At 36.1% G+C, this 15,317-nt stretch overlaps 2 protein-coding genes across 2 annotated transcripts; one reads left to right on the plus strand and one right to left on the minus strand.

The window, feature by feature from the left end:
- Positions 1 to 1,381: 1,381 nt before the first annotated feature.
- On the plus strand, positions 1,382 to 12,328 carry LOC136817539 (sialate O-acetylesterase-like). Its single transcript, XM_067073866.1, has 5 exons — positions 1,382 to 1,621; positions 8,085 to 8,229; positions 9,147 to 9,556; positions 10,401 to 10,763; positions 12,007 to 12,328. The coding sequence occupies exons 1-5, from the start codon at positions 1,382 to 1,384 to the stop codon at positions 12,220 to 12,222; spliced, it is 1,374 nt and encodes a 457-aa protein (XP_066929967.1). The 3' UTR covers positions 12,223 to 12,328.
- Positions 12,329 to 13,839: 1,511 nt separating this feature from the next.
- LOC136817540 (beta-1,3-galactosyltransferase 5-like) lies at positions 13,840 to 14,781 on the minus strand. Its single transcript, XM_067073867.1, has one exon. It carries the CDS (start codon positions 14,779 to 14,781, stop codon positions 13,840 to 13,842), a length of 942 nt encoding a protein of 313 aa, XP_066929968.1.
- Between the last annotated feature and the right edge of the window lie 536 nt (positions 14,782 to 15,317).

A 15,317-nucleotide genomic window follows, 5' to 3' on the forward strand; every position in this document is an offset into this window, starting at 1 on the left:
ATTTTCTTCTTTTTCCTTATCTGGGCCTGAATATTCGAGAAACCCGTGAACGATGATATTCAGTTTTCTAGAGTCTATGTCTTTCTTTTCACTTTCTTCCTTCCGCTTTTGTTGTTCGGCAGATCTTAAGTCTTCTTTGTGCTTCTTAGTAATTTCGGCGTATGTTTTCTTTGATGTCTCTGTCATTATTTCTGTTGTGTGCTTGATTTCTTCCTTTATCATGGTTCTTGTCTTTTCTTCCATTTCTTGTAGCTTTCCTGCCAGAAAAATTTTGAGATCATTTTTGATGGAATCACGGGTTTTGGTGTTGGTGTTGACCTCGTTGTTCAGTTTTTGTATGACGTCGTTCTTTTTTTTAAGTTCATTTCGCATCATATGTTGAGTGTTTTTTCCCACTTTATTTCTTAGGTTCTTTCTTCGTTATTCGGACGCAGTTTGAACATAAGTAATGATCGTTATAGGATGTCACGAATATTTGTAGTTGATACAAAGGTAGCTGTGTGCACTCATAATGAACTGATCTTTTACATTTTTTGCATTCCAAGCGATCCAGGTCCTCATCATTGGTACATCTTGACGGCGTGCAAGCTTTGAGGTGGTGAGGCTGCTTCGAAAGGCTGATCTTTATCCATTTTGATGTTATTTTCATGAATTTTGATGTTTTTGTTTGTTTTCAGCCATTTTCCGAAGAGCGTTGCAAAAGCGTCTTATCTAATTGACGTCAAATAAAAAACTGATAACTGATAACACATACCTTCTCTTTATGCTTACACAAACAGCCATTAATATTATCCTCTTGCTGCGTTTTATTTCCTTTTGAGGTAATATGAATCTCCATTTTGTAAAACAATTCACCTCTTTTTTAGAAGTTTCATTTTCATTTGAACAAATTCCTGAAAGTCTAAAAGGAATTGATATTAAAAATAAAGGTTCTTTGTTATATCTGTTGATATATATTGGCACTGTGGTCATTGACCTTGGTTACTGCACAGGTGGCTGCACTTGACAAGTAAATAAACTTTTACTTGGGCCACTCCTGGGCTGCTACTTGTTGATTGAATTTTACAAACACATCAGACATTATCTAGACGTTATAGTATAAAACTAAACCAAAGAAAAAAAACCTATATTTTGATGCAGGAGTTTTGAATTATTAAACATGACATCCTGATTAGAAAAAGTTTAGAAATTTACACAATCTGTACTGAAGGTGCTGAAAAACTGGCAGAATTCTTGGGAAGGTTGGAGAAGAGAGAGNCCCCCCCCCCCGTTTATTTGGACCTAAGAGTAAGAATTTTTCAAAATTTTACCTCGAAAGTCATGTAAACAAACCTTTAAACCTTGGCTGTATCTTTTTATCTCCGTCCACCACGACAAAAAAATGCAAGATAAACTTTACAAATCAAATATACTTTTACCTATAGGTTTGACTGGGGAATCAGTATGGAAGATTAAATTAGACCCGTTAGAGCCACCTATCAACAAATCAAATCAACCTTATGAAATTATTGCCAGATCTAAATGGAAAGGAGAAGAGATCGAGATCAAGTTGGAAGATGTATTGTTTGGAGATGTTTGGTTGTGTAGTGGACAAAGCAATATGGCGTTCACTGTTGGTATGGTAAGTAGACACGTTACGATCATCGCACTACCGGGAAATTTGACTTGTTTTGGCTTTATATGTAGATATTGAAATTTTCATTATCATTTGAGATGAATCACTCCAATTCAAATCCACTTATAGGCTGGTAAGTAGACTCAACACACCTGCCTCTTGTGTGCCAGGGGGTATTGAAAACTAAGTAGGATTACTTTCCCCAGAAGATGTAATGGTAAATTAAGTGAGGAATAAAATTTTGAATGAGATTAGTCTGCAAATCGCAATACGCAAGGTATTGATTCTTCGTTGTTTAGAATAGGGACAATTTCAACACCAAGATTTCGTCGAGGTACAGATAGGCCATTTTCAGAATCAATTTCTATTTTTGTGGCCAGTGGGGGTGAATTCCATTAGAGATGCAGGATTGCAGCACTTTGCGACTTTGTAACTTGAGTTTAGAACTGTTTAGAACTACACTCTAGCTAGAATAAAAATCACGCTCTAATCATGATTGACAACAAAACAGGGATTTATGATAACTTTTTTGGCCCATTACAATTTCTTTGTACTGTAGATACTGGAGTGACTTCCAGTGACGTCAATCTCCTCTCACGATCGGGGGTCGCGAAAAAGATATAACGAACTTAAGAAAAAGCCGTCTGATGCAGGTAGAGCCTTCTGCTCCCCCTGAAATATTTAATCAATGTTTACCCCCAAAGTCATACTGATATCCAAACCGAGGAGAAAGTTACCGATACTCAATTTTTAATATCATGTTATGATTTTAACTTAATTTTGACATTAGATCAGAGACATTGTTATGACATTTTAAGCCAGCAGGGCGCAAGTAAAATTTACAGGTAGCATAAATTAAAACATTACATTTGATTTTCATCGTTTCTCTTCGTTGCCAGGGATACGTTCAAATTTATGATTGATAGTATCACAGTGTATGCATATTACACGTTTTTTTATAAGAACAAACTATATAAGAACATAAGACTTCGAGGCCCAAAAATTTAAGAACATTCTAAGAACATACTAAGGCTTTGGAGACTTAAAAACATGCAATTTCTTTAGAAATTACATCAAAATGCTCCAAAAATGCTGAAAATAAGAACATTTTAAGAACATTTTTAGGCTTCAAATCCAAAAAACTAAGAACATCCGAAGGCTTCGAAAATTTTTGACGTTCTTATAAAAAAAAAAACGTGTATATATCATGCTGTGAAGACAAATTCCAATTTCATTCAACGTGCACTCAGTGGGAAAAAAGTAACCACGACAATTATCCAGGATCTTGGACGGAAGCCCGTACCAATCAACGCGCGATAAAATTCTTACAGTTTGTCTCCACAGCTTAATTTCAGAGTAGCAAAGCTGTGGTTTTAGCGGTATGATATTATGTTAAAATATTTCCTGTCTGCTTTTTTTGGTGGATAAAGTGAACCAGAATCAAAGAAACCACAGTCCTCAAAATTGAGAATATTTATCAAAATTTGACGGATTCTGTTTCTTGGTGGATAAAGTTTATTACAATTGACAATCCAGTCCAGAAACTGAGATTACTCAAATTTATGGATGTTTGTCAGGAGTTTGCCATTGAATATCGACAGAAATTTGACTCATAACACCAGGAAAAATATTTTAGCCAAATGTAGAAATTCTGGTAAACATTTTGACAGCGACTTGCCGAGACATTTTATTGAGGTTAAAAAAAGATTGTCAAAACCTTTAGTGCATAATTAATGGTAAAATACAGTTTAAAAACAACCTTTTTTGGAAAACTTAATTGCAAAAGGAAAGATTTCTCGAGAAAGCAAGTCAAAGGTTTTTACACGAAGACAAACATTCGATAATGCTGATGATGATATCAATCATACTTAATCTTTTGCAAGTCTCCATGGTCTTTGGGATTTCAACGGACCAAGAATGTGAGCCTAGTGATGTATTTTATGATAGAATCACTATCGGTATTGAAACATTCTCCATTTTCGCATCAGATTTCGAAAAAGAGGAAAATCAACCTAAAATGGTTTCGTGTTTATCATCTTGTAAAAGACACGAAAGATGCTTTTCTTTAACATATTACCACAATACCAAAACTTGTAGGATGATTAACCATAATACATATGGGATTTTTGTACGTTACCGAATTGTTCCCAATGCTGAATATTTTATAAAAACTGGCGCATGTAGCTCACTCGATCAAAAGCTAAAGTTTATATCCATCATTGAAGATGCCTCAGATTGCAAAAGATATCTACAGTATGGGTTGGAGAAGTGATGGTATCTATGGAATTCAAGTGCCGGGTAATTTAGGAATTTTTCGATCCATCCATTGTAAATTGTCTCTTCTCGGAGGTGGCTGGACTGTCATTCTAAGGCAGATCTTTAACAGTAGTTTTGGAAAAAGCTGGGATCAATATAAAAAAGGATTCGGTAATCTCCGTGGTAACTTTTGGTATGGTAATGATATCATCCATAACCTCACAAAACCTGGTACAGAAAATGAAGTATTATTCATTCTACAAAACGAAGATAACCAGTTTTATTATCCTTATTATGATCAATTCAATGTTGGTGATGAAGATTCAAAATACCAACTCAATATTGGTACATACAGACATGTATATGGCAAACCTTTACCAGCTAGACTAGCCATCCCTGGAGGTCTTCCAGTTAGACTTAATGGAGACGATTTTAATGACTTAGATGGAATGAAGTTCTCGACAAAAGATCAAGATAATGATGATTTGTATGGATTAAAATGCAGCAATCACTTTGGAGACGCTGGTTGGTGGTACAAAGAGTGTGGGGATGTTGTTTTAACAGGAAAGATAGGGGAAAAAGCAGTCCCGGGTCTACGGTGGAAACAGATTACAAAAGAAGACGACACTGGGAAATTGTTATCAGTAGAAATGCTTGTCCGGAAGAAATCGAATTAACCTTTAAAAGTTTCTTAATTAATTTAACTTAAAGGCCGTATCCACCTTCGTGCGAAGTGGGCGACAGTTTTTTCTCAACCTACACCCAATTCGATTGACTTCAAAATATGCCATTTTTGCCCTGATTGCCAAATATTTTTGCATATTCGATTGACAAAAATTTGGCAAATGTGGCAAAATTTGAGTGCCATAAATGCCAAATAAAAAAGATGTGGTAAGTCTGGCATTCTTGGCATTTTTGGAACTTACCTCCATACAAAACACTGTTCCCACGAGACCTATGTTCTTTTCACTCCAATTTTGCCACTTTTGCCAAAGATTTTGAAAAATAGAAGACCTTCCAATGCTAAAGCAAAACAATGCCGATCGGAAATTTGATTGGTTAAAAAAATCGTTCGCTTTATAAACGCCGACAGAAAACCACTGACGAAGCATCACAAAACCGAAATCATAATGGCGGTGTAGCGATGTACAAATTTGCCATGAAGCGGTGATCTTTTGACATTGAAATTGTGGATTTGGCAAAGTTGGTGAGTATGGCAAATTTGGAAGTCAATCGAAATGGCTGCTAGTTTGCCTAAACAAAAGATTACGTCATAAAAAAAGTTTTGCGCGAACAAAAAAAAAAGTTGAAGGAAGTTCAACTTTTTTCAACCGTTACGTCAATTTTGACCAATGGAATTGCTTCAATTTTTTCAACCGACCAATGACCTTACAAAAACGTTAAAAATTTTTCGCTCATTTCGCGCGAAAGTGGAGACCGGCCTTAAGTTACGTAACTTCTATCTTTACGAAACAAGCGTTCGATTTACATTAGTCTGAAGTCTGAACTGCAGACCTCTAAAAAACCCCAAGTAGTATAGCAGCACGAATCCGTTAGTGGATGTCAGCAGCCTAGATTTGCACGGGGAAATAATTTTCAACGTTTTATTCAATAATGGCGGATTTTCTCCAAAAAGTTTTAGTATGGAAGAAGCATTTAGAATAACCAAAATTGGGAAAATCAAAAAAAAAGTGAACGAGTGAGTGAGTGAGTGAGTGAGTGAGTGAGTGAGTGAGTGAGTGAGTGAGTGAGCGTGAGTGAGTGAGTGAGTGAGTGAGTGAGTGAGTGAGTGAGGAGTGTGAGTGAGTGAGTGAGTGAGTGAGTGAGCCGAGTGAGTGTGAGCGAGTGAGCGAGTGAGCGACTGAGTGAGTGAGTGAGTGAGTGAGTGAGTGAGTGAGTGAGTGAGTGAGTGAGTGAGTGTGTGAGTGAGTGAGTGAGTGAGTGAGTGCGTGAGTGAGTGAGTGAGTGAGTGAGTGAGTGAGTGAGTGAGTGAGTGCGTGAGTGAGTGAGTGAGTGAGTGAGTGAGTGAGTGAGTGAGTGAGTGAGTGCGTGAGTGAGTGAGTGAGTGAGTGAGTGACGTGAGTGAGTGAGTGAGTGAGTGAGTGAGTGAGTGAGTGAGTGAGTGAGTGAGTGAGTGAGTGAGTGAGTGAGTGAGTGAGTGAGTGAGTGAGTGAGTGAGTGAGTGAGTGCGTGGAGTGAGGGAGTGAGTTGAGTGAGTGAGGAGTGAGTGTGAGTGAGTGAGTGAGTGAGTGAGTGAGTGTGAGTGAGTGAGTGAGTGAGTGAGTGAGTGAGTGAGTGAGTGAGTGAGTGAGTGAGTGAGTGAGTGAGTGAGTGAGTGAGTGAGTGAGTGAGTGATAGAAAGCGAAAGATTGCGAGACTAAGAGAGCGAACAAATGAAATGGGTAATACTTGAGTTAGTGTGACCATAGTTATTGTGCAAGTTATAGGTTATGAGAAAGTCGAGGAAGTTGTTTAAAATATTAATTTAATTTCTATCATAATTTTTATTGTAACTTATTCTGTAAAATTTCAGGTCTTAATTTTGTAAAAAATTTTCTTGATGCATTTTGAATTAATGTTGCTACGATAATAACTGATTTCAAGCAGAGAATTTAAGTTCTTGAAAAACCAGTAATGGAGTCAAAATTTTAGAAAATTTACATTCATGTTTACAACTCTATTTTCTTTTATCTACCGAGAGTGCTCGATGATATCAGAGCTTGTTCAAATTAAAATTTTCATATTTATATTATTGTCTTGTACTTGTTTTAAGATTTGAAATTAAAGTTTTGTAAGGTATGGTTAAGCGGAAATAATTATTGTAAATTACTAAACAATGAATTCTTCTGTTACTCTTCTCCTTCGTCTCTCCGATTTAGTCTTATCAAATTCACAAAGCTTCTTTTCCAAGGAGGATGAAATCCCAGGGAGTTTTATTTCCTCACCGTTGGCCGATATTTTAGCCGATATCCGTTGAGTAGGAGGTCCCAATGGGTCGGTTATACAGAGATGCACCTATGATGTGTTATAAAAACCTCAAAGCCACGTACAAATGGAAAATTTACCTCAACTTTTTCCCTGTGTAACCAAAGCTTTATTTACGTTACTGATGGACACCCCTGGGGGGGGGCACTCAAGGTAAAAGACCTACCAGATGTTCAGCCCTTAAGGGTAGGTTTTTCATAGTTCAGCTAGTGCACTGTAAGGGTAGGAAATTACAAAACTGCACTGAACTGCACTGTAAGGGTAGGAAATTGTGATAAAAGGCCAATTTTTTGATAAAATTGGCACAAAATTGGTCAATTTTGGAGGAAAAATTGTACATTTTCTTGCAAACATTTTCGCCCTTACGGGCCAGAAATTTTGAAAAAGTGCACTGTAAGGGTATGATTTTTCATGGAAATTCACTGCACTGTAAGGGTCCGATTTTAGAAGCCAAATTTTGCGCCGAGCGTATGGTCGTTTTCAGATCGAGTGCCCCCCGCCCCCCCGGGGAAACCCGAGAATTATTGGACGTTTAAGTAAGCATCAAAAAGTGGATAATACTCAAGGAACGAGGTTGGGTATACCTTTGAGAATACCCTTACTAGTGCTAACTCGAACAGGAACAGGATGCTGGTTGGTGGTATAATCTTTGTGGGGATGTTGTTTTGACAGGAAAGGTAGGAGAAAAAGCAGTCCCGGGTCTACGGTGGAAACAGATTACAAAAGAAGACGATTCCGGGAAATTGTTATCAGTAGAAATGCTTGTCCGGAAGAAATCGAATTAACCTTTAGAAGTTTCTTAATTAATTTGACTTAAAGGCTGGTATCCACTTTCGTGCGAAGTTTGAGAATACCCTTACTAATGCTAACTCGAACAGGCAATTTTATTTGTTCAAATTAAAGAGAGATTTGAATACAAAAGTTTCAAAATTTAAGTCTAAAGAAAAATCACGCTTTTACTCGAAATTTTTATTTCTGATTGGTTCGAATTTATTGACATAAAGTTATCAGCTGTAATTTGTAAAGCAAGTAACATGGGAACAAAATAACGTGAACTTTTTCGAGTAATCACATGTTTTGACTGTACTGATATAATTTTGCAACCCGTGTATTATGGAAAGTATTTAAAGATGTTTCCTCCTTAACGGAGACTAGGAATTACTTTAACCTATAGACGGATTCGAATAATAGTTCGAAGTTCGAATAAGTGATTTTCTGTCCATTTCAGTCATCAACAAGTGAAGAAGAGTTTGCTGCAGCAGACGAAAGACCAGACATACGTTTATTCACTGTCAAAAGAAATTATTCCGAAATTGCCGTGAATGACATCCAATATGTTAATATATGGCAGAATTGGACCAAAGCATCACGAGGTTTGTATAGTTCCCCCCGAAGGGGAGGTACTAGGGTTTTAAGCCGACTTTCGACCCTTTGACCCTTACCGGGACTAAAAAGGTGAAAACAAAGGAAAACTTTGTGAATTTTACGACCCTTAGTGGGACTGAAGTTTGATTTTCTGATTTTTCCGACCCTTAGCGGGACTTTGGAAATCCAAAAAAGGTACCCCTAAGGGCTGCACATACCTTACCCTTCATTTGCTTAAGTACTCCTTGCCTGGGTGTAGTTCGCCCAGCCATAATACTTGTCCTCTTCTTTTTAGTTAGATATTCCAAGATTCCAAAGGGAATTTAGGTCTATATAGGTTATATGCAATGTTGATGTAATCTATGACAAATTTCTATTGAAATATTACAATCAATGTTGGACTTTTGCCTGATAAGGGTTGTTTTTGAGTCTATTTTTACGGTGAATATGAGGGTTCTAACTAAAACTCTACAAAGGGTAACCATGTTCTTGTGTGAATAAATATCCCAGGTTAACGTTTATTAACCCCTTTTTCACGGATCAGGTAGGATTTTTCAGTCAGTGGGGTATAAATAACTGACTGAAGCTCGATTGGGATTGATATTCCCATGTTTTTTATGGCTCTGGAATTTGAACTCTATTGTGTTCAGAGTCAGAAGATTCGGTGGGAACAGAGAAATAGCATAATATTTTGAAGTGAGATTGCATTTCTTCGATTATTTTCAGCGGGGACAAAAATCGGGGTAAAGTCTTTCATTGTGAACTATATACTTTGGCAAATTTGTCCAGTGGAAGGGGGGTCCCAACGGGTTTGTAAGAAAGGGGTGATTTATTTAACGCTATAGTCGTAAGACTCACTGTTATGAGATTTATGCTAATTTGAATTTTAATTTTAATTTTAATTGTCTACGTTTCTTTAATGTAGAATCTGTTGGCGGACCAAATTTCAAGTATTTTTCTGCAGTATGTTGGATGTTCGGACGTCGATTGTATGACCAATATAAAATACCAATCGGTTTGATCGCCACCAGTTGGGGTGGTACTAGAATCGAAGCCTGGTCTTCACCAACAGCTCTGGCAAAATGTAAATTAAAGCACCATGAGGAACCGAAAAGTCCTCAAAACTCATATTCAGTATTATGGAATGCTATGATTTATCCTTTTTTGAATATGACCATCAAAGGTGCAATTTGGTATCAAGGTGAAGCAAATAGTTTGTACAATTCAGAGATATACGCATGTACTTTCCCAGAGATGATTAATGATTGGAGAAAAAAATGGTTTGAAGGAACTAATGGCTCCACGGATCAAATGTTACCTTTTGGTTTTGTGCAGGTATGTGATTTTTCAATGACGGAGTACCTTAAGTAACACATGTTCTTCGAAATACAACTTAGGATTGCAAAAGCATAAAGATTTTTCACATTGACTATCGCAGCGATAACAAATAGTTTATGATGTAACTATCGGAAATACATTGAAAAGAATCTAAGATGATCAAGACCTATAAACAAAGCGTATATTATCGCAAATCTTACATTTTCGTCAAGGTGTTTTGGGAGCTAAAAACTGTATTTACATTTACTTTAAGACGAAATCCTAGTTCTCAAATTTTTAAAAACTCTTGTACCAGCATGACCCAGGGGGAGGGTACTTGAGCAAAATGGATGCTGGGTACGTGCAAGCCATAAGGGTCCCTTTTTTAAATGCTCGGAAGTCTAACAAAGGGGTAAATAAGCAATTAATAGTAATACACCTTTTCGACCGTAGTCACGCGGTCAGGTGCGTGCCACTTTATTATTCAATTTACCACCCTAAGCTCGATCCAATCTTTTTTAATAATTTTTTCTATTGTCTTTAGGCGCGAAAAAGACTGGGGCGGTTTTAGTGCGGTAAAAGGGACAAAAAATCCCCTTGCGGCAATTGGTGGCTACGGTTGAAAAGGTGTATTGACTCTCTGAAAGGGTCCCAAAATTATTGAATATTAAAAATCCACTCCTTCAAACGGTAATTTTGAGCTAACAATTGGAAAAACAGTCTCTCAAAGGTTCGCAAAAACGTCAAAGTCTTCAAATGGATCAATTTTCGGCAACATGATTATGAGTAAGATGCTTGTATTATATAAAATAAGCGGATCAATAAAAAAGAAAAACACAAAAATATTTTTTCTCGTTGATAGCTGGCTACGATTGACCCAAAGATTCCCGAACAAAGGTTCCCTCGTATCCGTTACGAGCAGACCGCAAATTATGGCTACGTCCCAAACCCTAAACAACAAAACGTCTTTATGGCTGTTGCTATGGATCTCCCTGACGACAACTCACCTTACGGCGCTGTTCATCCACGTGACAAAAATACTGTTGCCTATAGACTATCATTGGGAGCACGTGCTATGGTTTACGGCGAAATAAATATCACATTTCAAGGTGCAATTATGGAAAGTTGCAAGATTATGAGTATGGAAGGTAAAAGCTATGTGCGAGTCAGTTTTAGAGGAGCAGATGAAGAGGGACTTTTGATTAAAAGTCATGATGGTTTCGAGGTATGTAAATAAGTTACTCTCTGTGAATTATTTTTGTCAGGAATTGATAAGATCTTGTATAACTTCTTTACAGTGTGTCCGGTAAAAGCGGAAAATAATCATTAACATCATTTATTTTGCCTTGCAAAACAAACAGTATTGTTAACCCTTTCCGTGCCGATGTCGGCATGCGAGATTTCGATTTCTTTGCCGATGTCGGGATTTGCCGACATCGGCACTTTGCTGCAAAATTTAACACTTCTACAAAGATTTTGTATTAGATGGTTTGAAATGAAAAAAATGAATAGTTAAAAACTTATGTTGAAAAATAACTATTCTACAACGTTCAACCATAGAGGTATAAAGAAAACAGGAGTTGAATGTGTCGGTAATTGGTCGTTAAAGTCTTTTGATTTCTTTTATAAAATGTATCAAAAGAAATTCTAAGCTCGCCCGATGAAATAAGAATTTTTAGTAGAACTCAAGTTTGCTCTGAACATTCTAATAATCAGTATTGAAGATTCTAGCCTTTTAATATACGAAAATTAGATAAAACTTCGTCCACGAAACAAATTTATGATCCATTTCGCTATCCGTTCAATTTTGTTTTGAAAGGATATTTTCTCAAGCCAGAAAATGAAAAGTTCTTTATAAGCACACACGATTTCAGACTCAATTTGTAGACATAAAGTCGCTGGAGAATTTTGGAGGAAAGTATCAAGCAATAGAGTTCAGCTGAAAGAAAACATTGATCGAAAAATCTTATCATTTGATGAAGGATTGCCAAGTTTACAGGCCTTTTTTTAGTCCAAATATTTTCTTACACCAATGTCAGAAACAATGAATCTCGTCTCATCTAATTTCTAAAGCTTAAATGAGCCAATAAGATTTAACCTATGGATAAAAGAGCTCATTAAAAATGCACGATATATGAGATTATGAGCATGCATACATCGTAACTTTTTTAATCGTAGGGCGAGCTTGGTTACAATAGCATACTTCTCCTGTCTTTCTTTATACCTCCATGGTTCAACTCAAAATTATAGTCATTGGCTAATACTTCATATATTATTCAGAAAATGAAGTGAAAACCTTAAAAAATACGAGGGGAAGTTAAAGGGCTAAGTATAGTGGGAAACACACTTTACGGTAGTCGGTAGTAAATTTTTTTTGTCAAATTAAGCCCAAGCAATGGTCAATGCACACATAAATTTGCCCCCTTTTTACTAAAGATTTAACTTTTCATATTTTTTTATCATCACAGGTTCAGATCAAAGGAACGGGGCAATGGACTGCAACAAAGATGATTTTTAGTCCATCATCTGATCCTGTTGGAATATATCTCACCATACCAAGTAATCAGAATGTAACGGCTGTCCGCTATGCATGGTCAAACAGACCTTGTGATTACCAAAGATGTGCTATCTATTCATTAGACTATGGATTACCTAGTCCACCAGGACTTTGCTTTATCCCTTAGAAAGTCAGATTTTGAAATTAGTTATTAACTTTTGATATATATTTTTGAATGTTTTAGAGTTTTTTAAAGAGTGCTTGATAAGTTAATAGAGCGTTGCTATATTAAAGAGTTGAAACTTAGATATTGTGTAAATTGCTTTTGATGAGCAACATTTTTTTATATTACAAAATAAAAGTACATATTTTCTATATATGCTAATAAAAAATTTCCTATCTAATCGTACAACTTTAAATGTAAAAACTGGATCGTATAGCTTAAAATGCAAAAACTGGATCGTATAGCTTTAAATGCAAAAACTGGAAAAAACCTGATATCAATATTTTAATCATTTGACCGTTACCAACCCTACGGTTCTTCTTTTATAAAATCCCTTTAGGTTCTGAAACACATCACATATATCAATTAACCATTCCATTTTATATCCATACAAGGGGTAGGGGCGAATATTTCCAGGGGTTAACTTTGAGTTTTAAAAGTGATTTTAGGTGGGTTTTATGTAATGTTTCACAATAAAGTCATAAAACCGACCTAAGACCCTAAAATTTTGCATAAGTACTCTTTATAAGATTATATTAAAAGTCAGAAAGTTTCAAATCGCTTAAAAAAATTTTCTCCGAGATATACATAAAAGAACTCCACTGTGGTAGATTCTACCCCCCTGGGACTAATAGGGTTAATCGGAGAAAAATTTCCATGGGGTATAATGTATAGTATCTTTCATTTTTCCTGGGTGTAAAAAATTATTCTAAAAGTTCCACTTTATTTCGTCCATCCTCACTTTTGAAGTATACATAATTTTTCCAAGGGTTGCTTTAGCAAATTTTTCCATTTCTAAAAATCTCTTTTTTGCATCCCCCTGTATGGAAATTCAATGGAAAAAATGTTACAAATTTTCATTAAATTCTTGCACCTAAGTAATAGCACAAGGAGTGTTTGCCTTTCAAAATCTTTGAAAAATTTTGATGAAGTCTTTTTTTGAAAAAAATCGATTTTGTGATATTATGCTGACCTCATCAAAAACTTCAGAATACTCGTCGTGGTAATGTTTTATATCATACGTGAAAATTTTAAGTTGACTTAGTTCTTGAGTTGAGATATCTATTTTTTTGGTTTTATGACGTCATCACAGATGGCCTGAAAAACAAGATTTTAGCCTAAATCACAAAAGAGGCGAAATTTAAATCACAGCGTTTTTCACTTTCCGCATCGGAATACGCTTCTTTTGATGAATGACTCATATCAAATAATCAAATCATACAAAGAGGGGTAAAAGGTGCGAAAGAACTATTGAAAATTTGAACATGCATTAATGCACCTGAAATAATGACGCACATAATTCTATAGGAAATCTGTCTATCAATCAACGATGAACAGAATTTCAGAGGAATTCTGGAGAAAGAATGATATTTGAGATCTGCTTGTGAAAGAGTTAGGTAATCCGCTTTAAAGTTTTTTCAATGGCCAAAATCTCATTAAAGTGAATACCTTCACTTTGCTACCACAAAGAAGAGCTTTGTAAGACTGATGTATATTATAATATGCATCTTTTGAGGGAATGAAAACAATTTCCCAGAATGGGGGTCAGGTCTCCAAGGAACAGGAAAAATATTTAGCTGGTTATGATATAAGGCTTTGAGCAGTTAGTCTTTCCATACACCATTTTTTAATAACTCTATGTTGAGTAACCGATTGTTGTAGATAAAAGCATTTTTTAGCCGAGCCTTTTCCATAAAATTCCTCATTCATGGCATTTATTTTCCGAATCCCCATACGGGGAACATCAGCCCTATTTACTAACATTCCTATGTAAACGTCATCTAATCGGAATGGGTTCACCCAGTCAAAGTGTGGGCGCATTCTCTCAACAACTAAACGTGATAAAATATTTGCCATTCCAGTTGCAAAATATGGGTATTCGTCAGCCGGCCATTCCTCTTTTGGCACATACCATTTTGAAAATAAGTCTCTGCTTGATCTACGCGTTATTTGGTAAATAGATCCAGCAAAAACACGATCCTTGTGTGCTAATATAAATGGATCTTCATAAATGAGCTGGAAAAGATTCGGTATATTATAGAAAACATCATCATCGGTTTTAATAAGGTATTCAAAACTACAATGCTCCAGTGACCAAATAAATCCAAGCATCACTCTCCTGGATAGGTCCCAATAATCCTCAGTCCTATTACTAATCAACATATCCCTGTGAATTTTAGATTCAAGTTTAGCTGCTTGAAAAGCACCATCGAGGTAACCAGTCTGAAAATATACCTTGTAATTGACACCATTGTATTTTAGACGATGTTTAGTAAACCGTGAAGCGTCACCCCAACTACTACGTATAGAATCTCTCCTGATTTGAAAACGGATATGCGATGTAACCAAAAACATAATGTCTCCATGGAAAGGATCGATATCGTCGTAATTCAAAAGCTTGATGTTTGGTGTATGGTTTTCAGGCATCACAAATGGGTGTTTTTTAGAACCTCTGAGCATGTTTTGTCCGAAATTTTTCAAAGGTGATATGATTTTATTGTCCACGTCGATGAACAAATTCATATTGAAGCAAAGCAAGGATACCAGAATGAGACAGGCGAATAAAACTTTACGCCTTCGTCTTCGCCTATACATGTCCTTCCAAACACTGAAGTCATATACCATATACCAATGTTTTCATGAAAATTTCTCTTTTTCGATTTTACTCATAGCTTGACCCCAGCATGACCATGTGTGAGTAATTTCTCTTTTCTGTTTTTAAAAATTTCCTCTCGATAGCTCTTACCATTACAAACGTGTTTAAATATGAATGTTGAATTTTTTCATCAATACATTATCAATCAAGTTAATACCTATCTGTAATTGCCATATCATTATAGTATTGTCTATCCTATTTCTTAATGAGCTGCTGAAAGTAGTATCTATGCCCCGCAGCTATCACTAAATGCGCATTGAATGTATTTCCTTCTTAGAAGCAAGAACAGCTACACGTTTTTTATAACGGTCTCCAGATACAAGCCACCCTCGGATGTTCTTAACTTTAACTTTTAAGCCTAAAAATGTTCTTAAAATGTTCTAACGTTCACTATTTCGTGAGT

This window comes from Clytia hemisphaerica, unplaced genomic scaffold, assembly GCF_902728285.1.
Source record: "Clytia hemisphaerica strain Z4C2 unplaced genomic scaffold, Clytia hemisphaerica genome assembly, whole genome shotgun sequence".
Classification (NCBI taxonomy): Eukaryota; Metazoa; Cnidaria; class Hydrozoa; order Leptothecata; family Clytiidae; genus Clytia; species Clytia hemisphaerica.